This window comes from Semicossyphus pulcher, unplaced genomic scaffold (genome assembly GCF_022749685.1).
Source record: "Semicossyphus pulcher isolate SPU_LCO1_2020_fin unplaced genomic scaffold, fSemPul1.0.p SCAF_16, whole genome shotgun sequence".
In the NCBI taxonomy this organism is placed as follows: domain Eukaryota; kingdom Metazoa; phylum Chordata; class Actinopteri; order Labriformes; family Labridae; genus Semicossyphus; species Semicossyphus pulcher.
The window spans coordinates 13,829,206-13,853,305 of NW_027211670.1; the positions used below are offsets into that span (position 1 = coordinate 13,829,206).

At 40.8% G+C, this 24,100-nt stretch overlaps 1 protein-coding gene across 2 annotated transcripts; it reads right to left on the reverse strand.

Annotated features, from left to right (window-relative positions):
* Positions 1–23,691, reverse strand: LOC138593192 (MAGUK p55 subfamily member 3-like). 2 transcript variants are annotated; one of them, XM_069664090.1, is made up of 20 exons: positions 23,425–23,691; positions 12,510–12,673; positions 11,900–12,018; positions 11,182–11,259; positions 10,987–11,067; positions 10,390–10,527; positions 8,961–9,042; positions 8,480–8,565; positions 8,289–8,363; positions 6,664–6,860; positions 6,510–6,574; positions 6,090–6,107; positions 5,827–5,868; positions 3,487–3,555; positions 3,184–3,342; positions 2,992–3,072; positions 1,987–2,080; positions 1,701–1,809; positions 809–928; positions 1–668 (listed from the first exon to the last, which is right to left on the reverse strand). In XM_069664090.1, the coding sequence occupies exons 2-20, from the start codon at positions 12,544–12,546 to the stop codon at positions 489–491; spliced, it is 1,830 nt and encodes a 609-aa protein (XP_069520191.1). In that variant the 5' UTR covers positions 12,547–12,673; positions 23,425–23,691; the 3' UTR covers positions 1–488. The 2 variants fall into 2 exon arrangements, with proteins under 2 accessions (XP_069520191.1, XP_069520192.1); XM_069664091.1 differs by lacking the exon at positions 3,487–3,555.
* Between the last annotated feature and the right edge of the window lie 409 nt (positions 23,692–24,100).

Below are 24,100 nucleotides of genomic sequence, written 5' to 3' on the forward strand. Positions count from 1 at the left end.
TTCTGAGTTTTATTTCCGACACATTTCAGACTTTGACGTAACAGTGACAGAAGTACAGTCTCCTGCATGACGTTTATTCATTCACGTTACAATTATCTTCTGTAAATGCTTGATATGGCACTTCACATTATAGCTGCTATTACAGTAGACGTCTCACATAACTGATCATACTGAGCCCTGACTACGGCTTGTTTTAGGAACGATGTCCTACATGCATGTACTACCTGCCTGTCAGAGCTGTTACACTGCCGTTGCACACTTACAGATAGACGTTATACGGTGAAGAATCACACACACACAGGCTTGCTTGATGTTCAGACTGATGGATAAGCAGCTTTCAGCCACTGCGGATACTGACTTCACTCAGCCGACTATCACAAACCTGTTTTGTGCTAATATGGCAGTAAACACTGGATCACCCCAACACCCTCAGTTTTGTTCTCCATATGCCGTGGCCTGCTGATCCAACTTGAGCTCAGTTCAGCAGGCTAGCTCCTCACCCAGGAAACAGGCACCCACTGAGGCTCCGTCTGCACCCTCTCCAGCACGATCTGGAGCTCAGCTAAGGCACTGACCGGGTCCTCCTTCACCAAGACGTAGTCCACCAAATGGCCGTAGCACTCGTCCATGCGTTCGGCTGACATTTTCATGTCCTGAAGGTCGTCCTCCTGGTCAGCATGAGGAGGATTCAGAGCGAGCGCAGAGGTGGGGAAAACGAACAGTATTACATGCTTTAAATGACTGTAATTAGTGCAGGCTGCATTTAGACATTCAAGCTTCAGTGTGGGAGTGTTTTCATGTAACTCACCGTGATCCCTGAGCTGAGTGAGGAAGAGGAGCCAAGCAGTTTCCTTTTATTGTCGTAGATGCGAGGCCGGACAAAGATGACAAATGGTTTGAACTCAGCGGTGAGGAGAGTCTTCAGCGCCTGAATGTGGGGTAAAAGACATTTCATCAGGCAGCTGGAACAACATGTATGTTAAGCTTCTGAGTTTTTGTCTCCAAAAATGGCCAGTTTTCAATCACAATATTCTTCGTATAAACTCCCTTTATACCTCGTAAAAAGGACAATTTAATGTCAATACATAAACATTGAATACCCTCAACCTAATCTCTATTTACAGATTATACATAGAAATGTACGGTGGAACGCAATGCACCGTAATGACATCCCGGCTCCATTTTACCTTCTTATTAATCTCTATAAACAGACATCAGCATGTTCAGCTAACAATCTGTTCTCCATCAACTTGAGACAAATTCCCTTGACATTGTGTCGCGAAAGCCGTTCAGCGTTTAGATTTCCAGACTTCCTTGAACGCATCAGAAATGATCGATCCAACCTCCGTTCAACAAACGAGCATTTTAAAAGTAGTTTTCTTCTCTTGACCTGACAAAGCTTCGTTTGAACTTTTTACTAATCTACATCCTGCTGACAGAACACAAGCTGAATTAAAAAAGGCTTATTGTTGCAGCTCTATTTATAATAGTTTCAATAAACTAGTCGTGAAAAATGAAGACAGTATTTTCAGAAAATCCTGATCACTGATTTTATGTTGGCACAGAGCTATACAGAGAGGGGAGGAATCAAATCCCTGTTCCTACACGCTCCTGGCCGCGTCTCCAGGACAAGTCCTTCCACAGGGGTCGAATGAAAAGTACAAATACTTGCAAGCATGCATGCAATTTGAGATACGAACCTCTGGTTGCACATCCACCAGGCAGACCTTGTGTTGATCCAGAATTCTGTGAATGGCCTCCAAAAGGGTGCCGTACAGATTATCTTTATACTCCCCATATTCAATAAATCTGCAGAGAGCACCATCATGAATTATTCAGACAAATGAAGGACAGAGGATATGCACTGGATGAGCAGCCCGGTAAGAACAGGTAGTAAACATTCTGGAAGCTACTGAACCCATTTCCTTCATTAAAAAATAACTTACTGCTGCTTACAACATATTGTAATCGGTGTTCAGTACTCACTTGCCGTTTTGGATGTCAGCCTCAAAAGCAGCTTTAGAAATGAAGTGGTACTCCACTCCTTCTCTCTCATGACTCTTCCTGGCTCGAGTCGTGTCTTCAGGCCGCATGTTTAAAAACAGAAGGCAGGAAAAAATCATTAGTGAGCATTTGTTTGTTTTTAGGGGCAACACTTTATATTAAGAGGGTTTAAAACAGGAGGACAGTCTCATTGAGACATTAAGCTTTAATCAAACTTAAAGGGCCCGCCTCCAATGTCATCGTCAGGTTTGAAATGTAGACTGCAGACATGAAGATGACGATCCACCGGTACATATATAGTCGTATTTCGAATTCTGATCTGCCTGCAGCGACCAATGTCCTTGACTGGAAAACGGTTGTATGTCACTCCAGCGTCTCTCGCTGGGCCGTTCCTTTCAGAGGGAGAGGCGCAATGCACGCTGGGTGTTGTAGGAATGTAGAATGGGCAAAACCACGAGCTGTTTGTACAACTTTCTCCACAGCTATGGCGCCAATTTCAAATATTATTGCTTCTATCGATTACAGAGAACACCAGCTTTGACTGACAGTGGCTTTTTCCAGGAGCGAACTGCTCCTTTAATATGTGTTCTGTGTTTCCAGCTAATTTGATAGCATATAAATCCATGATTGAAGTAACAGAGAGGTATTATTTATCATGAAACTCATAGTGACTTTTTTTAACAGTGAGTCAGGTACATCCTTTATTAATTCATGCAGAAAATCATCACTTTATCATCACTTATTCACCACTTATTCACCACTTAGGTTTGAGCTTTGCACACTTATTTGTAAGCTATACACTGTACCATATTATTAAGTATACCTTATTAGCTTTGGTGTAGCTTTGCATACAATAAATGAAAATATCTGCAATACTAGGTTACTTTAAATGAATGAGTTCATTATATCAATGGTATATTGTTAGCCAGTACTCAGGTGAAAACCACATCATCTTATCACAGGGAACAAAAAGAGAAAGAGACTTACGAGGCACCGCCAAACCGTAACGTCGAGGACTTTCAGCGATCACCTTCTGTTTGAGCTCAGTGAGCCGAGCTCCCAGGGAACCTGTGAGTGAATCATAAGAGAACTAAAACTTAAATAGACAGTTATACAAGAGCTGAGAAGAATGTCTGCTGCTGAAAGACTTCACACTTTACTTTCTTTAATATCACCTACCTATCAGCACTATGAGACGAGGCCTCTCTCCAGTGCGGGGCAGATAATGTGTCACTTCCTCATAAATCAGGAACTCTGTGTGATTGGCGTCCGGAGTTTGAGGCTCTCCCGGTGAACCCTGGCGATCTTTCCTCCCTCGGAAACTTCTGCGCAGACCAGCTGTGATCGAAGACACGCAAAAGTAAGTTTAACACAGAACTGTGCACTAAAACCCTGTCAAAGCCTCATCCAGATCTCACTTTCCCTGAGTAAAATTCAAATCCACACAACACAGACAACACCGTTAGAAATCAGTAAGAGTACCTGAGTAAAAATCCCATGAGAAAGCTTGGCCACAGAAGGCAGAGGGGGCTGCCTTACTCTTGGGAGAAACTACAGCTCGTATTAGACCAGTAATTCAACCAGCTTATATCTCATCAACAGCGTGAAAGCCTGGAAGAAGCCATGCATGCTCGCTACCTCCTCGCCAAACACAAACAGAGCACCTTTAGCATGTAGCATAAAGCACATTAAGATTAAAGAGCTGCCATGAGAAGCCACAAAGACGCTGTGAGAAGCTCGGTGGCTGTAGCTCACTGCACAAGAAAGCAATTAACTCCACACACAGGAAGTGCTGAGCTTACACAAGCGAGGGCATGAAGAAGGTGCAAGAAACACACTGCTACTTATCAGTCCTGACACCATTACTGAAAATACAGTGTCGTTTTCCACATCATGTTCAATCAAACAGGTCAGTTAAAATCGTTTCACTGTGCAGATACCTGCTTTAGTTCCCTGTTGATGCTGCCTATGAAGTAATGATTAATCTAATAATTAATTTAAGTTGTAAAAATGCTGAAAAAGCAAACAAGAAAGTAATAATGGCTGCATAGTGGCTAAATGCTAACATTGGCACGCTCAACACTAATGTTAACATACTGATATTTACCAAGCCTTCCTGAGCAGGTCCCTCTTCTTCCCTTAGTGTTTTAGCATGCTAACATGTATAACACTTTGTGCTAATGATGGCGCTAAAGACAAAGTAAAGAGATCGCTAAAGAAATGACAATTCATCCTGATGGGAACATGAAGGCGTGCCCCAAGTTTGGTCAAAATCCATCCAATAGTTGTCGAGACATTTCACTAAACACTACATTTGTGACTTTATGGTTCGGCCAGAAGAAGAGTCAGAAGATCTGCCAAAATCAGTAGAATTTTTCAAGCGGTAAACATACATGTAAAAAAAAAAATTGGCGCCAGTCCATTAAGAGGATTTTAAGATATTTCTTGAAATAAGCTTGAAGTTATAATCTCGAAGATCTCAGTTTGTGTGCGTCACAACGGCTAATACACACTGGAAGCGTTGTGTGTGCGTGACCGCTCCGGCTCGCACCGTCAAGGTCTTCACGTAGGCTGCGTGTCGGCTGCGGCTTCAGCTGGGCTGATCCTGCCAGCCCTGTCTTTCTACATGAGTTTTACCTTAATAAAGGCCGTAAACAATTTGAATATGTTCGCTTTATAAATGTCATTTACATTTATTATATACAGGAACGAATAAAGAGGCTTCTGTGCAAATGTAAATAATAAAAAGGCTGATAAAAATCTATATTAGTCACTCTGACCTGGCTTGTTTGCCATGTCCAGGGGTAGTTTCAGGGGTTGGTCTTAACAGAAAATGTATTTACATTAGAAACGGGACCTCAATTAACACACAGCGAAAAGAACCGTATGAGCAGAGACGCGCGTGTGCCACGCCGACTGAGTGAAGACTCTCATCTGTTTAATGCATTTAAAATGAAAATGAACGCGTCCCGCAGCCGTCACGCACACGCCATGCTTCCAGTGTGAATGAGCCGTAACCTCGGCGCCGCTTGTGATTTTTTCAGCCAAAGTCGCCACAGACACCCGGTCCATAATACTGCAAATGCAAAGGCTTTCATCAGTGGGCCATAGGCTCAATCACCATTGTGTGACCTCATTCGGCGATAGATAGTGACTTAATAATTTACATGAAAATCTTCGAGATTATTATTAACTTTGGAGCTTTGTGATGGTGCCTAATTAAAGGTCAGGGGGTCACCAAAGTCAATAGGATTCATCCTCTGGGCACCATGAATGTCTTTGATGGATGATGAAGAAGTTGAGGGGATATTTCAGTATCGACCATCAACAAGGCTGAAATGACCATCCCTAAAGCCATGTTGCTCTTACATATCGGTGTTGTATCTGTGTATGCTGCTCACTTAGTAACGAGTCAGTCTAATGTTAATTACTTGCCTCATCTATTTTTCATGCTGAACTAATAAAGAAATGAAGCTTATAATGAGGTCAGGGTCACAACAGACACAACAAACACTGAGCCAGTAATAGCAGTCGAGAAGCTTAAAGCACGAGCTGGTGAGGCTGCTGGCTGAGCTGTGAAGACACCAGCGGATCAGGGCAGGTGTGGGGGGAAAAAGGCTCATATTTTCAGTGAATAGTTTTAGCTTAATTTGGCATTGAGTTCAAATGCAGATTTTAAGCTCACACCTGTCCTAACCAATCAAAACCAAAAGCACTCCAACCACGGCTACACCTCAAAAGTGACTTCATAAAAGAAGAGATGGTTAGCACACAGATATGATGCTGCAGTGAGAAGTAGAAATCATTGATCGGGCCTCTCACCTACTTCCTTTCCATTCAGAGCACCCTCACTGTCACAGTCTTCTGTAGGGTGACATGCAGGAAGAGAAAACAGGGTAAGAGCAGGGAGGGGAGGGCGATGTCGGGGGTATAAAGGTGTGAAATGGGTACATTGTGAAGGAATAATTGCATCATAATTTGAGTTTTAGGCGGGATGCTGACAGAATTTCACGTCGAAATTCTACCCATGATAACAAGTAAACAATGCAGGGGTGGTTTTCTAACATGAGGGTTTGTCCACGTACCTCTCTCAGCACGATCATCTGGTTAGGTTAGCAATGCAAGGAACAACACAAGGCATCACTATAGACAGTGAAAATATATTACAACAACCATTAATCTGCCTCTAGGGTACATGACTGCAAAGTACACCTTCTCAAATTCATTGGCTTTAACGCAAATATAGGATACAAGCAAAACTTAACCTCCATTCATTGTTTGTGAAACCACTTTGTTTCACTTCTAAACTGGGTTAGAAAATGAATTGATGGATTATGTATTATTTATAGAGATTAACCTCAGGCCCTCTGTTCATTCTTCGTAATCTCCCTATCTGCGTCTTCTTGGCCTGATTGGATTTAGCCAGAACAACAGATCTAAGCTTTTATGCTCATTCTGTAGGTTACTGGAGACCATGTTTCATTGCAGAGGAGGAATAGGCTTACATGTTGGAGCTTTGGGGGAAATGGGAGCAGGAAGAGAAGCCACTTTCATCCTGTATCTCAGGCGCCTGCGGAGAAAAAAAAGCATCGCAGGAGAGATTTTTTACACTGAACCCAGAGAGACATTTTTAAATCCTTTAGATGTGATCGTGACTACCTCTCCTGGAACTGTACAGACGGGATGAGGGCAGCGCGGAGGTTACAGTCTCCCACCCTCTTGGCCTGCCACCAGGTGTTGTCCTCCTGGCTAACAACCTGAAGAATGTCCCCCCTCTTAAAAGGAAGTCCCGCCTCCTGGCACGGCGTGGCCTTGTCCTCGTAGGGCGTGTAGTCAAACAGAGCTCGGAGGTAGACCTTTAGGAAGCAGAAATATTCTGTTAGTAATGAAAGAAAGGAAAGGAATAATTAGGAATAGATGTCTCACTCGAAATACAGAAATAAACTATTAGCACCGCTCTCCAAAACAGTCAATCCTCCCAGTTATCATGACCACAGCAACCCTCATTAAACACTGATGTGTTGAATTAACATCGTTTTGATCTTGAATAAAGAAAATAAGTGACTTGAAGCAGCCAGTATGCTTTGGAAGTGCTGCTCGGATGGTTGAATACAATAAGGGAGGTTCAAATCTTTCGGAAACGTCCCAACGTCAACGTCATACTAACAAAATGTGTCATATTGTTTAGAGAGTTCGTGCACTTCATTGAAAAGAACCAACAACAGAACAAAGATTAAATTTTGATGATCAAAATAGGGATGTGCGTTTGTTTGTTTTTTTGACCGGCTAACCAACACTCTTAACGGTTAATAACCGATTAACCAGTCCTTATAATGTAGGAGACGGTTTGTCTGCTGGTTTTAGTTAAGAAATAGCAGCATGTGGACATGCTTTAGAATGATTTTAAGATTTTACTGATTACTTTTAAGTGTCTCCATGGCCGTTCTCCCAGCTTTATCTCAGACCTTTTAAAACTGTACAAGCCGACACGTACGCTGAGATCCTCAGGCAGAGGTCTTCTGTGTGTACCGAATGCCAGACTGAAGACTACGGGGGACAGAGCTTTTGCTGTGAGGGCTCCGAAGCTCTGGAACGACCTGCCCGAGGAGGTCAGGTCAGCTGAATCAGTGATCTCTTTAAAGTCCCTTCTTAAGACATGCTTTTATCGGCGAGCTTTTCCGGATTTTACTTGAATTTAATTTTTTTGCATTCATTTGGGGGAATTTATGTCATTGGAGTTCTTTTAAATTAATTTTATATATATGTTAAATGAATTCTTATTTTAATATCTGCCTTTGATTTTATGACCTGTCTGTTTTACTTCATGACCTGTTTGTTTTGCTTTGCTGCCTCTGTAAAACACTTTGTAACTTCGATTTTGAAAAGTGCTCTATAAATAAAGGTTATAAAGGTTATATGCTGTGGGGTTACTCTGGTGCGCACTCTGTTGACTGTGAGACCCACCGTGAAGTCGCAGGAGCAGAGAGATGCAACAAAGCTTTATTGTTTCAGTTTTTTTAAACTGTTCAACTGCTCGTTTCACTTTGCTTTTCTCTCAGGCTCAGCTCAGCTAACGACAACAAATAGTGTGTTTCCCAAATATATATGTATATTAAAAAATGACAAAATGTTATTTAACCGTTTAGTATGAACCGGTTAAAATTCTTAACGGTTAACTGGTTTAAGTACACATCCCTTGATCAAAATATTAATTAAATACATCCACAAACTTCCAGCTTTCTTTCAGAAGCAAACTGGTTGTATATTTAGGTAAATGTCCTCACCCTGCTCTCCTTCAGACGGTCTTCTTCTGCAACAGCTGGAATAATTTTCAGTGTGATGGAGCCCTGTGACTGGGACTGGTCAAACACATCAGAGCCAAAGAGTCACCCACTCATCCTCAACACTAACCAGGATTAAACAAAACAGTACCTGAACTAGCACGATGCTATGTGGTAACGCTTGTTTTCTTTACCAGAATCTGACTGATTTCCTCCGGCCGTTTGTGGGTTATCAGGTTTCCATTGACCTCTCGCAGTTCATCCCCCACATGCACCAGACCTGGAAACACAAACAAGCCTAAAAACCAAACACAATAACGCAGAGGAAAATCCCAGCATGTGTACAACCACGGGGAGTAGTTTTACACAGAACGGGGCTCAAAAATGAATACAAAAAGAGACGATTATCCTTTGAGGTGAAGTTGATAACATCTCTATGGCAACAGGCAGGAGCATCCCTTGTTTGTAATCTCAAAATATGCAATCTCGTGGCACTAATCTCAAGGATTTTATCTGACAGTTCACGGGGTTACACAATGTAATCCCCTCACTTCTCTGCCCGTATACCAGGAGAGAAAAGAAATTCCTGTTGGGTAAGAAGTTCAAAGAGGAACAGAGACGACAAAACACATTCGCATAACGTTATATATTAAGTAAACACTGTTTAAATCTCACCACTGCGGTCAGCTGCTCCTCCCCTCATGATTCGGGCCACGATAACAGCTCCTGTCGCCTCGTCTCTGCGTATAGTCGCTCCCTGGAAGAGGCAACTATAGGTCAGATTTACAAATACATATCTAATCTGCAGTTCACTGAGCGGTTACAAATCTCTGATAGATTGTTAAAGCTGCTCATCATGCGCAGGTTTGTGGCTTTTTCTGGAAAGATGGATAAGAGGAAATGCCCAAACTTTGTGTGACTGGAAATTTTGATGTTGGATCATCGTTTTTTTTTGTCCTTCAGCTTAGCTGGCTTCACGGAAAAAAAAGATGCTACAGCTCAATCTTCCAAGTTCCTGCGGCTTCATGCTCTTGAAATGCGACAAAGCATGTAGTCAAATGTTTTTTTTGCTCTGCCTTAAGTATATCATGGGAAAAGCTCTGGTCTATACTCAGTGTAATTTTCACTTTCTACAGGAGAAGTTTGGTGCCACTTCATGTCTGTATGGTAAATATGAAGCTACTAGGATAGCATAAATTAAGGATACAGTTAGCTTAGCTTAGCATAATAAATAGAAACTGCGAAAAAGCTAGCGTGGCTCTCTCCAAAGGTAACAAAATGTGCCTTGACACAGATTATATGTAACGTAATGTGTTAATCATGATCTGGACGATTTAGACGTGCTGCTACATCTAGTTTGTTAAGATTGTCTTACGCTGACCTGAGCCACGAAGTGATTGTGGCTTCAGCTTTAGCATACAGACGTTATTGTGGATGTGACCTTCTCCTCCAAGTCTTAGCAACAGATTAGAAGAAGCATATTATATAGACAAAACATATTTTGTGTAAGAGGCTGTGAAAGAAAGTCACAAGGAAAACAGGAAGTTGAATCGAAATGTTATGACTATAACTTCTGTTCCCTGAAGAAGAGGAACGAGGTACAACACATATAGCAAGGGCGTGATATCCCATACTGGATGCGTTATACTGAGTGGATCGACTGGAAGTGAACGAAATGTTATGACTATAACTTCTGTTCCCTGAAGGAGAGGAACTAAGTACAGCTCATATAGTATGGGATATCATGCCCTTACTATATGTGTTGTACCGAGTGCATCGACTTAAAGGGAACTCCCCCCCGAGTCAGTGTCAGTCTGTCAGCAGACATTAAGCTGTTGAATGTGCGCTTGTTTATTCAAAACTGGTGTCACTTCAGCAGGTGTGTCTGACGAGTTAACACCAAATCTATTATTTGTGCTTTGCTTGAATTTTTAAAGCATCACTCAGAGACACTTTCTCCCTCTGGAGCTTCCTAAAGCCTCAAAGCTGCTGCATTAAAGTAAATGGACTTTTAAATCCTCACTTGAGAGCACAAGAAAAGCTGTTGAGGAAAGGGGGGGGGGCTCTTGTTTTGTTATATCCTCAGGTGTGAGGCAGAACCCACCAGTGGCTCCTTGTTCTTCACCAGGCGCACAATCTTAACCGACTCTTCCTCCACGTCATCGTCCAGATCCTCCGGCAGCGGCGGCAGCACGGGGTCGAAGTTCTTCTGGGCCACCGTGTCGTGGGCTGACAGCACCGCCTACAAAAAAAGATACACAGACATGCACGGAAAAGTAAGATAACAGCCCGAAGAACAAGTTTGTGTAGAAAACATAAATTTGAGGACATGGTAAATCAGGAGGAATCATTTCTCCAACTCCTTGGCTGCTTTTGAAAATGAGTGTCCCAGTTTCACAGCCATCACCTCCTCCTCCCAAGAAAGCCAATAAATTGAACCTAATCACTTGATAAGAGTAATTAGGCAGCCTCGTCTGCGTCTAGGGGACGGGGGGAAGTGGTACACGCCGCTCTGACGCTGGTCTTATGTAATAGATGATCAACTTAGAGGAAAATCAGAGCAGCTCAGGGGGAAAGCGATGACACGCAGCGACATTAAAGAGATCAAACTTCAGGAGGAGAGTGAGGATGACGAAAGGAAGGAGACACTTTCAAAACAAAAGACACAAAAAGCATATGTGAGGGTTTGATGAGTGTGTACCTTGAGGTGAGGAGTGCTCAGCAGGAGGAGTAGTTCCCTCTCGTCGTCCTCGAGCACTCCGTTCTGAAGCTCCTCTGCAAGCTGAAAGTTTGAATCAGAAAGTCAAATTTCGCTGGATTATATTAACTTATATGGCATGTAATTATAATAATATTTAATTTTCAGCTTTCAGTGATGAAGAAAGATTGCACCTACATCCTCTGCCAGGCAGGAGGCGCTGTGTAGGACAGGAGTCGGGCTGTGTTTCTCATACTGCCTCAGTTTGTCATGGATCTGCAGTGTTCAACAAAGACAGACAGAAATTGTGACTTTTTTTAAGGGAATTTGGTGGACAGGAGATTTTTTAAATGTTTAAATTCAGGTTAAACAAAAATCAGATTTTCTACTATTATATATCTAGAGAGCAAACACATTAAACTGTATTTAAAGTGGAGATATTATGCTGTTTCACATTTAAAGACATAAATATAATGTTACAATGTTGGATGTCCAGACTAAACGTGGGTGAAGTTTCAAATCTGTAGGTCAAAGTATGTTGGAGTAATTTGTAATGGAGCACTTTGTGTCGTCTCAGCAGGCTTCGGAGAGCTGGCCAATCAGAAGAAAGTGGGCTTGTAGGGGCGGGGTTTCTTAAAGGGACAGAGCTGACTGAGTCGTTTTGGGCAGAGGTTGTATGAGGGCCTGCACAGAGCACCAGTGTGAGTAAACATTTTTTTAACTGTAAATGATGCTAAGCTACTCCACAGGTATCGCAGAGTGAAATATGAAGCTTGAAATTAGCATAATACCCCCCCTTTAAGTTCTGTTAGAGCAGCCTGTTAATAGTGTTGCATTCATGTACATTTTCTGTTGATATTTAAGACATATCTGAAAATTACAAGAGTTTGCTTCAGCACAGACGTATGTGCTGTACCTTCATGAGGTAACCGAGGCTTTTCTCGCTGAACACATCTTTGAGGAAGACCAGGTCCTCTTTGTGGTTTGCGTCGGGGTGGAGCTGAGAGGTGAGCAGGGCCAGAGTCTCATGCAGCCCTATGAATCATCAAAACACAGGAGTTATGTAATAATCACTCAGTCAATAGCCCTTTTTTGATTATGAACAATAACAGAAGATAAATAAAGCCACTTAAAATAGAAGCTTTTGTCTGGTTAAATGACTCATCATTACAGTAACAGAATCATTTTAGAGCTTTTTTTCTGCATGATGATTTCCTCCTTACAGTAAACACTATATCGTTTAGTTTATTCACCATATTTCAGCCTTTCTGACCTTGTAACTAGCTTCAGTCCAACCCAGGTCTAATTCAACCGACTGTCATTAATCGAAGGTTGTTTGATGTCAGTTTGCAGCAACATCCGCACGCATCCCAAGCTTCTGCGTAAAGTCTGGAACTACACCCTTTGTCGTGTAACGTGTCCTAACCTTACAGAAATCATTTTGTTACAGCACTTGCATTATTCATAAGCGCACATAAAGCCCCAGAGAGGATGAACAAGCAGCTGGAGTGTATGTTTGGCTGTACCTGTGCTAGCTGACACGATGGGCATGGCTTCAATCATTCAGCGGAGGCAGGAGGGTGCAGAGAGGGGGAGAACAGGGAGGGAGGGGACACAGAGCCGCTGAGTTCCCTCCACTGGAGTCCTTCTGTTCCTCTCTTGTGGCCGAGGTGAAAAATCACAGACGCAGCTGGAAGTAAAAAAAAAAACACAAAACACTCTTAAAGCTGCATTCTCACAGATGTCTCAGAATTTGGGGCTTTCCTTCATACTTGGATTTTATTTCCCCAGAAGTTCTTAGTTTGAAATGGATTCATCTAAAATCGCACAAATATCATCACAGATTTTGGGCAAACTCCGACTTTAAAAGCAAAAATCTGCCCTCTTGTAATGTGAATAGAGCACAGTGAGCACATAATTCCTCATTTAAAATGTCACTTAATAGGACCGGAAAAGCTTCGACAGGGATGAATCAACTTATTACTGTGCTATTCCTTAAATTTAATCAATAGTTTCTCTCATTACTGAAGCATTAAGCTCTTATTTCATTTCAAACTGTCATACTGGTCAGATTGCACCGATAACTCTCAGCCAATAGGATTCTTCGCCTTGTTTGTCACCATGACGATCCCACTGCTCCAATGACTCTCCTTGTATTTACATTTCAAGTGTCTGAGATTCAATTAATCGAATGGTTTTTGGCTTGTGTCGCATTAATCACTTCACTTGCTTGGTACAGTGAAGCATGTCGCTTTAGGGTCCGATTTTTAGGGTCTGCGTTTTAGCTGCTGGGGGCGGCTCTTTTGTTATTGTTTTCAATGAGAGGGACGCTTATTGCGCGCTGCTTTTGAGTTGCCGAGCGCCCCGCGTTGCTTTTTCCGCTCTGTGCGCCTTGAGTTGACAAAACTTGAACTCAACGCAGAAAAGCGCCTGACGTCACTGGTGTTTTTTCTCATTGTCTAATCAGATGAATGGAGAGGTGGGCCTTCTGTCACTTTACAATATAATGGTTATGTTAATGACAGCTAATGATTCGGTGGTTGCCATAACAACAGTTGAAAAAAAAGGCGCAGTGAGCTGATCTTTTCTTTAACCGTAGGCTTCAACAAAAAAGGCAGTGCGGCGGGCCTCGCGTTTTACAGCCCGCAAAACACACTCTGATTGGGAACTTAATCTGGCATTAATGTAAGATTGTATTTATTATTCTATTTTACTCAGATTTCCAATCACATCTCCAAACAACAGATTTCTTACCAAGCTGCTCATTAGCTATCAGTGGTGACTAATGTGGTTATAAAGAAATGTTAACCAGAGGTTTTTGTCCAAAAAATCAATTAGGGAACTTGTTGCCAATTTATCATCTGGTCTTCTCTCATCTGAAATGATTGGAATAAACTGTATGGATCACATGAGAGACGTGTATACCACTCCCACCAGTGTGCATAAATGTGCAAAAACAACAGCGCTGAAGCATACAGTATGTTTATATAGAGAAGCATTTACAGTATATTTAGTTTGGTATTTTAGAGTCATCTTATCAAACACTCTGATTTGAACTTAAACACTTGAGGAATAATGCATTCTTTATTATTGTTATTGTAACTTCCATCCATCATCTATACCGCTTATCCTGTTCAGGGTCGTGGAGGGGCTGGAGCCTATTCCAGCTGTCATTGGGCGAGAGGTGGGGTACACCCTGGACTGGTCACCGGTCAATCACAGGGCTGAGACAGACAGCCATGCATGCTCACAATCTTACAGGCAATACAGAGTAACAAACTAACCTAACGAGCATGTCTTTGGACGGTGGGAGGAAGCTGGAGTACCCGGAGGGAACCCACACATGCTAAACTAAATCTTGTATATCATACATTTTATAGGCCAATAAACTTAATCACTAATGAAAATGATAATCAGTTGAAGCCCTAGTGGTCGCCCTTCTTACCAAAAGCTTTAATTAAAGCCTGACTACACAGTAAATGCTGAACTTGTCTGAGGTTTAACATTCAGTGAGTCTTGCCCAGCCTCTGACCAAATGAAAAATCTTGCATAACATTGTCCTTGATTTATATTGACTCATGACGGTGTTAAGCATCATTATGTTTTAAGGATGAGGTACATTTTCCTCCTCCTCTGGCAGCGTCGAAACACAGTACTGCTTTAGTTTCATCACAGCCTGATCTTTAATGACACACATTCTCCATCCCTGCAATATCACGTGAAGCAGCAGTATATTCTAGCAGTACATTTTTAAACATGCTCAGACTTCAGAGACCTACACATAACCCTGTACTGTTTGCAGGCTCAAGGGCTTTGCAGCTGGTAGTGACGCATCAAAACCTAGTTGCTGCATGAGAGCAGTTTTCTCATCATATCATCCCCAACCAGCAAAATGGCATTAACTCAATCCAGATACACAGAGCACAACCTCATTAAGGACAATCCACTGTTAAATCCAATCCAACTATAATCCGCCCTAAACAACCACAGGTAAAACAGAACAACCTGTTGTCAGTGTAGCTTGTATTCTTATGGTACATTTCCTTTTTAGTGATGTTTGCCCGTTATTCTGAAAAGTAAGGAGTCCATGTCGAGACATTTCCTGCTCATCTTAAAAAAAAATAGCGCCAAATTTTATATTTTAGTTAATAGAAATTGAATGTTTTTCATCTACAGTGGCCCAGAATGCATTGCAGCCACTTGCTGCAACTTTAACGACCGGCTCCAGTCATGTTTTAAGACATATATAAAATGCTCTGCTTGACATAATAAACTGGTTTGATATGTTTTTTCTGCAAAATACGTTTAATTACCTTGTAAAAATCCTCCCAAAGCATCTCCTCCTTCTCCCTCATTAAAAATTCCCCAATCTGCAGAGTCCCCGCCCACTATGCAAACTGTCCACTTAGCTAGCTTGGAATGTAGTAATCAGTAGAAGTAACGTTAACGTTAGCAGTCAGTAGTGAGTTTGCAAAAATTACAATGACGGTTACAGCTGGCTCACGCATCGCCAAAGTGGTTGCCATAGGTTACACATAATGATATGCATAGCGTCACCCCGTCCATTAACGGGATTGGCTCCTTAGGTTTGTGACGTCTCACACCTCCCAATCTGAAAACGTCTTGTTCAGCCTGTCCTTGGTACACTGCAGTTTAAAAGCAGACAGGCCCAGCCATGGAGATGACTGCTGATGATGTCCCTGATATGTCTTTCAGCACATGAAGAACACCACATGGAGATGTTTACAAGGTTAAACACTTGATTTTCACTTTAAGAATCTCTATTAACCAAATATAACAACGTGTTTAGATGCACTTTAATGTAATCTTAACAACGAGCCATGACACAACACAAATCTCTATCCATCAGTTTTTCAGAGCTGGAAAAGTAACTAAATTATTGGAAAATAATACATTTCTGTTTTTTTTTAAAAACATGGCTCATTGGAAATCGCAGTAAAGCGGACAAACCAAAAGTAAAGTCTGAAATTTTCACTCCAGATGAAAACATTTTCTTTGATATTGAAATGGCAAAAACAATGCTGCAGATTTTCTTGTCTCATTGTTAGACATGACTGTAATTACTACAAACACTTGCTCAGTCAATAATCAAGAGCCAGAAATAGCTGATTAGCATGTTGGCAATGTAAGAAGCTGTCAAGACCTTGGTTAGATTTATTTGTTAAGACAGATGAATGGAGACATCTATCAGCCTCAGACATTTTCTGTGTTACTGTTGATTATATTTACACAAATCAGTCATAGCTACAAAACAACACAGGGGAATTTCTCATCAATCACCACCTGCTGTCTTGCTTTTTTGTCACTTTATGTAAAATGTACGACAACTGTATAAAAAACAGAAATGTACAATTGTCTCACATTAATTCTTTGTCATGTTCTGTCACTTCAAGGTCACAGTAGCGTCTGGTGAGCTGCTGAAAACACACCAGCTGCCAAGGAAACTTCAGAAAGAAAAAAACAAGATTGAAAGCAGGTTGGCGCTGTGCCAAAGAGGCAATTACAATAAACAGCCAGAGCACAAACAGACCTTCGGTTAGCTGTTGACAAGCGCTCATAAAGCCCAGGATGGAGCCATGTTTAAAATGTAATTCATTCAAATGTGCCTCCACTGCTGAGTGGTGAAGGGAAAAAACGCTTTTTAATCTGCTCTGAAAAGAGCTTCTACATGTTATAATTGACCGTCTGTCTGTGCCATGTTGCTGCTGTTTTCCATTAGCAGCACAGGAACCATAAGAAACACTTCATTCCTAATCAGACCATCATTTAGCTATCTCTGTGTTTAGCATCATATTCTGTTGCTTAACAAGAATTGCTTGACATTTCACTTATTTGAGTTAGATAATAAGAACAATATCACTCTCAATAATGTACAGGAAATTTAAGGTCAGATATGAAGCTAGAGCCAGAAGACAGTTAGCTTAATTCAGCTTAGCTTAGGGTAATTACTGAAAGCCCGCACCTGTAAATCTCACTAATGAACACGTTATAATTTTTACTTATACAAAGACCAGAGAGTAAAAGGACACTGTTTTGTTTTATGGTTTCCTTTGAAGGTGGTTGCCTGGTTTAGCGGTCTCCAGGAAGTTACTTCGCCCGGCCAAGACATAGCCTGGATCATAGCTAGCTTCAGAGGTGCCTAAGTTACTAATGAACTTCTTTCCTGTCTTTATGCTAAGCTAAGCCCACCATCTCCTGCTTTATACTCACTACACATTCATGAGAGTGGTATCAATCTCCTCATTAACTATTTACAAGCAAGCTAATTAATAATAGCTCATAATTATTTTTGTGTATTGTGTTTTTTAAGCCAACATGGTGACAGATAAGCATTCCTCAGTGTTTATGTTCATGCTATCACTGCTGGAACATGACGTCGCCACATCACTGACTTTAAATGAAGCATCAATAATAAAACCCCCAAACTGATTCAGTCTAATGCCGCACCACCATTAGCACGTCCCTTCATTCACTCACCCAGCGGGGCATTGACAAAATGGCTCTTTAAATATCTATTGTGCAAATTATCAGTTGAGAAACACAGACACTTTGACAGGCGTGCCACTTCAGCTAAATGAGCCAAGGCTGGAATATTTATTAATTGTGGTTTATGTATCTGCTTCAATGTCAGCAGGAAAGGGAGCCCAGATGTGTAGCAGGATATCCAAAACATATTGGGAGTGGGTGAAAACCTTTTTTTGAGACTGCAGCTAACAAAAAACATTATTTGAATGAAATCATATTTGATTTCGTACATGCAATGACTTTAAAGGATAAGACAAGAGTTATTCTATATCAAATGCCATTCATTAATTCCCTGCCCCACAGAGAAACAGCCAACTAGACAGCTAAAGCAAAAGAAACCTGTTAAGCTAGCTTGTTCGAAAGCCTCAGCTAGCCTTACCTAAAACTAAAACAACTTTTACTATGGATTTCATTTCAACAGCTATCATGTGTTTAAAAAAATATCCATTGTAATTAGCTAACATGCTTGTTAGTTATTCCACATAATTATGTTTGTCACTTGGTTAATTTTTTTGTTTTTGAAGAGAAGAAGCCCCAACTGCTGCTAATGCTAACTAGCTAAGCAGAGCAGCTGTGACTCCTTTCTCAGCTTGTACTGGAATTTAAAAGAGTGATATTAATAAACTTGTAATCACATTTTAAGTGTATAAAGTTGTGATATGATTTAAATATCAATTTTAAAGTAGGATGGCAGCTAGCAAACAGATTTAAAAAAAAGTCTGAGCTATTGACTAAAAATAGTCAAAGATAATTTTCACAAGTTAATGGTCAATAAGGCTGAGAGAACATTATTATGTAAGACGATGTAATCAGCCTAAAAAAGGGCATAATATGAAGGAATATGCTAGCCTGGAAAGTTAGCCATTTATTCTTCAGCTCCTGCTTCTGAATTTCCTTCTCACTGCCTCAGTAATGAAAAACTGCCCTCAAAAAGTTTGGCTTCAAACTAAACTAAAACTAAAAAAAAGCTGCATTTTCCTGCTTAGCATAAACATCGAGTTTGTTTTCTCCTTCTGTTGGTTTGTTTTCTCCTTTCATCTCTCAATCCCACTCCATTGAGGAAAGCAAAGCTTACAAAGCTTCTGGGGTAAATCCTCTCGCTCCTCCTCTGCGTTTTCCCTCCTTTCATTCAGCCCTCCTCCCTGCACACTTGGCCCAAGTTCCTGACCTTCTTTCTCGCTGTATCTTCCTCCCTCCGACCGGCTATCTCTCTCTAATTACAAGAGGCTGAGAAGAGCTTAAAGCCGGCATCGTTCTGTTTTTTTTTCTTTCCTCTCACTCACTCACTCACTCACTGAGTCTGTCGTCTAAATACTCAAGGTTCCCATCGGCCATATGGTGGTATTAACTGTTCTCCTTGATTTAAGACGCATGTGCTTGCGGCTGTGTGCATCACAGAGGATTTCAATGAATACAATGAAGCAGATTAGAAAGGACTGGTTAGAGATTAGAAGAGAGAAACTGAATAGCAACACGGATGAAGCGGAGGCTGTACTAAAGAGCATATAGCTACCTTTTGGATGGATAAGAAAAGCATGTTTCATGTTTTAGCAAGAAGACGAACTCAACCGCAAATGAAGATTATATAATGTTGAGTTCTGCTTTTCTAGTCATACTAGTGTGAGGATTTGCAGCTTCTCCATCTCATTACATTAAATAATGAATCCCTATGGGGGTTTAAGCCATCGGAGAGTTGTTGTTCAAGGGATGTACAAATATTGTATGGATGGACAAAACATTTGGTTCAGACACATGTCAGAATAAATCGTGATAATCCTGATGATCCCCTGACACTTTGGTTTATCAGTAAATACACAGAGCTGGGTGTTGTTTAAACTCAAATCTTGTACTTATATTCCTCTGCCAACTAGTCTACTTGAATTTTCATTCACCAATATGTTTCCCACAGAATGAAGATATTTGAAAGACTAGCCTAAATACAAAACAATGGTATAAGCAATAACACCAGAGAACATCTGTCTCATTCTCTCTATAAAACCCACAGCAACACAAGGGGTACAGAGAGGGGAGGGTATCCACAGTTCACGGATTATATTGTTTGTACTGATAAAAAACATAAAAATAAACCAGATGTAATATCATCTCCTGTTGAAAAAATAATCACGTTAACAAGAATGGGACAGACTTCAGGTCACAGTGACCTTTGACCACCAAAATCGAAATCACTTCATCCTTGAGTCCAATGGGATGTTAGAGCAAGATTTAAAGATGCCTCTAACAGCCGTACCCCAGATTTTATATTTACATGAAAGGGATGGAAGTACGTACACTTATGGACAAAGTGACAGATGGAAGTGAAAAAAATACCCCAAAAGTGCTTGTTTGATACCTTTTAAAAATGTTATGGCGAACATGGTAAACAATGCATATCTTATAGTTAGCATTGTCATCATGTTAGCATGTTAATGTTAGCAATTAGCTCAAAACTCTGTACAGTTGCTAGCATGACTGCACACTTTTTGTCGCATGAACTATTCTGACTAAATAAGAAGGAGGATGACATCCTGGGCGTTGGAAACTTGCAACTGACATTTCTGAAATATATTTTAATTATTTCACAGACTGAAAATTTTACTCTCTTAAAAGGAAGTCTGGTTCTTGCTTTCATTGCTTGCTGAAGAGTCCCATCTTCCCTTTACTTGGTTATCAGGTTCATTAGTTTTAAAGCGTTCCTTTTACATCATTTGTATATTGATTATTGAAAACTGAACATTATTTTTAGTTGTCTTGAGTTTTTTGTGTTTGTTTTTAATTGCCTGGCCTCTTTAAGTGAAATAGAAGTTTAGGGAGTTATCTAAGGAGACTTAACACACGGAGTGTCCGGTAATCTCTTGATCTTGTTTACTAGCCTACTATACCTCCTGAAAGCTCACTGGTGCTGTAATGTATCTCACGATATTATGTAATGTTGTATATCTTGGCTGCTGGTGCTTACACAGAGACAAAATCTCTTCTTCATGCCTCTGATTCTGTGTATCACGAAGCATCGACGTTTATGACTGACAGTAAAATCCTCAGTAATTGTCCCTATTGCACTTGACTGATTTTTCCTTCCCGATACATATCTAGACTTGAATTCTAGCTGATACCAAGCAGCCCTACAATACTAGAAAAGAAACCTGGTAATTTACCTCAAACCAGTTGATTTTCTGGGGGGCTAATTGGTTGTAGTATCGGACTGATGCATTGACTGCATACTGGTCGATACCAGATACCACATTTTGGGCTGTATCCATATTGAATACTAGTATTAGTATTCACCATATTCACTCGGCGGCCATTTTCCTTTGACATCACGCTCAGAGTGGGAAGCTCTAATGCTTCTATAAAGTTGTACCGTTGTGAAGAGTGAAAATATTGATGAGCGTTGGGCCGTATTTAAAGTTTAAACAACATATTTAACAACCAGCTAGCTTACTTCAGACAGCTAATGCTAATGTTAGCATTCAGTCGCCTGCTAGCTAATACTGCTACTAGTTACAATGTGAATAAATGTGAATGTTACCATTTGATAGTGTAATATAAAGAATGAAAATCTGATCACTTTTAGCATTAGCCACTTTCTATTTGATCAGCAACTAAAAAGATAAATCTAAAGCCAATCAGGCCATATTAGAAGTTGAAACAACATTTTAGATACCCCATTAGCTTAAGTCAGACAACAGCTAATGTCAGCATTTAACCACTTCGAGCTAACATTAACGTTAGCCAGCTAGCATTACCATTAGCTAGGAACTTCTGCCTTTCCTATCATATCATTTTACGCTATCACATGGTAACAAAAATAGATATGCACTTCCTAGCTAGCAGCAATATTAGGTAGAAAGAGCCTGAATGCAAACACTAGCATTAGCTGCTGGAAGTAAGTAAGTGGTTATTAAATATGTTGTTTAAATATGGCCCAACATCCATCAAAATGTTGAGCATTTCAGCCTCCCAACCTGAGTGTAATCTCAAAGGAAAATGGCCGCCATGTGATATATATGGTCAACTTGAACAAACTGAAAAATGTCTCCCCTGATGGAATTGTTCGTCCGTGTTTCTTTGGTCTCTTTGTCATTGATCTTCACAAAAACAATCTAGAGTCAGCGTAGGATTTTTTTTATACTGACATTTGTGTTCGTAGAGCTTAACCTTATGTTACTGTCCTCTGCACTCACACAAACGCACACAAACACGCACCAACGCCACCTGTTTGCCAGACTCATTTGCTGTTGGACGGGTCCCGAGAGGGTGACAGAGAGGGGCGAGGTCGCCGACACACTGCTGATGCCATCTGCCCACCACTCCGTGTGTGTGTGTGTGTGTGTGTGTGTGTGTGTGTGTGTGTGTAGAGGCCATCTACTACCTATGCTGCCCCCACATGGCTGATCTGACATTTCTGGATACGACAGATTTCCTTCCAATATCTGTTCGTAGTTGCCTGATGTACATTTTGCGAGGGGTATTAAGATAATCTAATACAACCACAAAAGGCTTTAGATTGTGTTTCTCATTTCAAAAATTAGAGGGCTTTCTATTCTCTACACAGTGGAAAAGTAGAGGTATACACGCCTGCATCCATTTAGTTGACGTAATGCCATATGTCATGTTGTCTCCTCGGATGTGTTGAGGTGTCTTGTTTTGCAAAACCAATAGCCCAAAACAAAGATATTAAGATTTAATGACAAATAATAAAGAAAAACAGCAAATCAACCAGCAACTATTTCCTCCATTTTTGCATGAAAAAAGACACAAAATTAGCAAAATAGTTGCCTTTTAATCTTGGTCAATCAACCGATTGTTTTAGCCCTATTCATAGTCAATGAAGTGTAATCTCCATAAAAAGAGAGGACTTATCAGAGGACTATTTTATGCAAACCTGCTTTCTAATAGAGGACTCTGTCGGCCAAAGTTAATCTTTTTGCAGCTACCTTGAGATTTAGTTCAGATTTAATTTTGCCAGGATAAAAATGTAGGAAATAAAATTATTTAAAAAAATGTAGTGCAGATGAGGTCAGCAGCCAGACGGCTTTTAAGAGGCTTATAAGAAGAACATCACTTCTGAACACCTTCAACACGCCCACTCGGAGACACAGCAGCAGGATGAAGAATCACTTCTAGTGTTGGCAGATGGAATTTTAGAAACAGTCAAATAGGTTCAAAACTTTAGAGGGTTGTTTTTTATTTGCTGGTGGCTTAAATTGAAACCTCTCCCATTCTGTCTGGTTCATTTACATTAAATACACCATATTGTACCCCCCAAAAGGCAAAATAGTCTACAAGTAAGGATTGTTTCTAGACCAATCTTCCTCTTGACCTTTGATTTTGTTCGAACCCATTTATGCAAACATTCCCCTCATTGTTTGTTTACTAAACCTTCTTCTGTGCATAAACCATGACCTTCATTTCATCTCTCCTGCTCCTCCTGAAAGCCAATGAAGAAGTCATAAAATAGAAACCCCCTGTCCTGCCCTGCAGCAAAGCCTGCCTGGGGCAGAGCTGTCAACCACCTCTCTCTCAACCACATTTCCCCTTTCGATTTATCAGAGGTAGAATGGTCATTTTGAGCCATTTTAATTAGTCTTTACAGCCTATGAAGATGTATGACCTCGTGCATTATTGTTGGCTGTAAATTAGAAGTGACACACACCTCATTTACATGCAGCACAGTCAGGTGTTAGCATGTTTTTAATCAAACCTCCATTTATAGTAAGCCTCAAAATATATAATGTATTTAGTTAAAGCACAGAAGGAGTGCGGTTCTCCATTTGCTCAGTCAACAATTGTGTAAATGTATATTAACTGACAGTGTCCCCGAAGGTATCATTTTCTTTGTTAAATAAACAGTGGAGAGAGTTCGGTCAGTGCACGTGCAAAAGAAAGCATCCTTACCTTGTTGGGGCTCCCACACAGCCTCCGCGTGCGTGTTTCTCTCTGTTGTCTGTCCCTCTCTGAACCCCACAGACACCGCTTCTGTTACAGCACGACTCTAACTCCCGCTTTGTGTTTTCTCTCCCTCCTTCTTCTTCTTCTTCTCTCTCTTTGTGTTTACCTCCACCTTCAGCTGACGGTGCACACGTTAGGTTTTCATGTATCTGCTCTAACGTTTCGCGAGCCGCCCCTTCCCCCTCGGTCAGTCAGTCAGTTTGCTCTCGCGCTCTCTCTCTTTCTCAGTGCTGCTTTCAGGTACCCCTCGTTAGCGCCAACACCCAAGATTTACGCGTCAAAATAACTGACTAATGCTTGCTGTTGTGTGTGAGAGAATTAAATTAAACGAAAAATTCGGTAGAGGAAAGGTGTGTAAGGAAACATTGGATCTATAACCGAGCAAAATATTATTTTTTAGGGAATTTAGACATCAAATACAATCTAAAAAAGGGTTTGTCCCACATTACAATGTCATTTTGTGGTCCTGTCTTGTAATTGGGGGTTTAATTGGATATGTAGGTTGAGGTCAGTTGACACATTATTATTATTTTTTTTTAATTAGCTATGTTGTGATCAATTGGTTGATATTCTAAAAACTATAGTGTGCAGCTGGTTGTATGTGTATGTCAGTTTTTGCCCC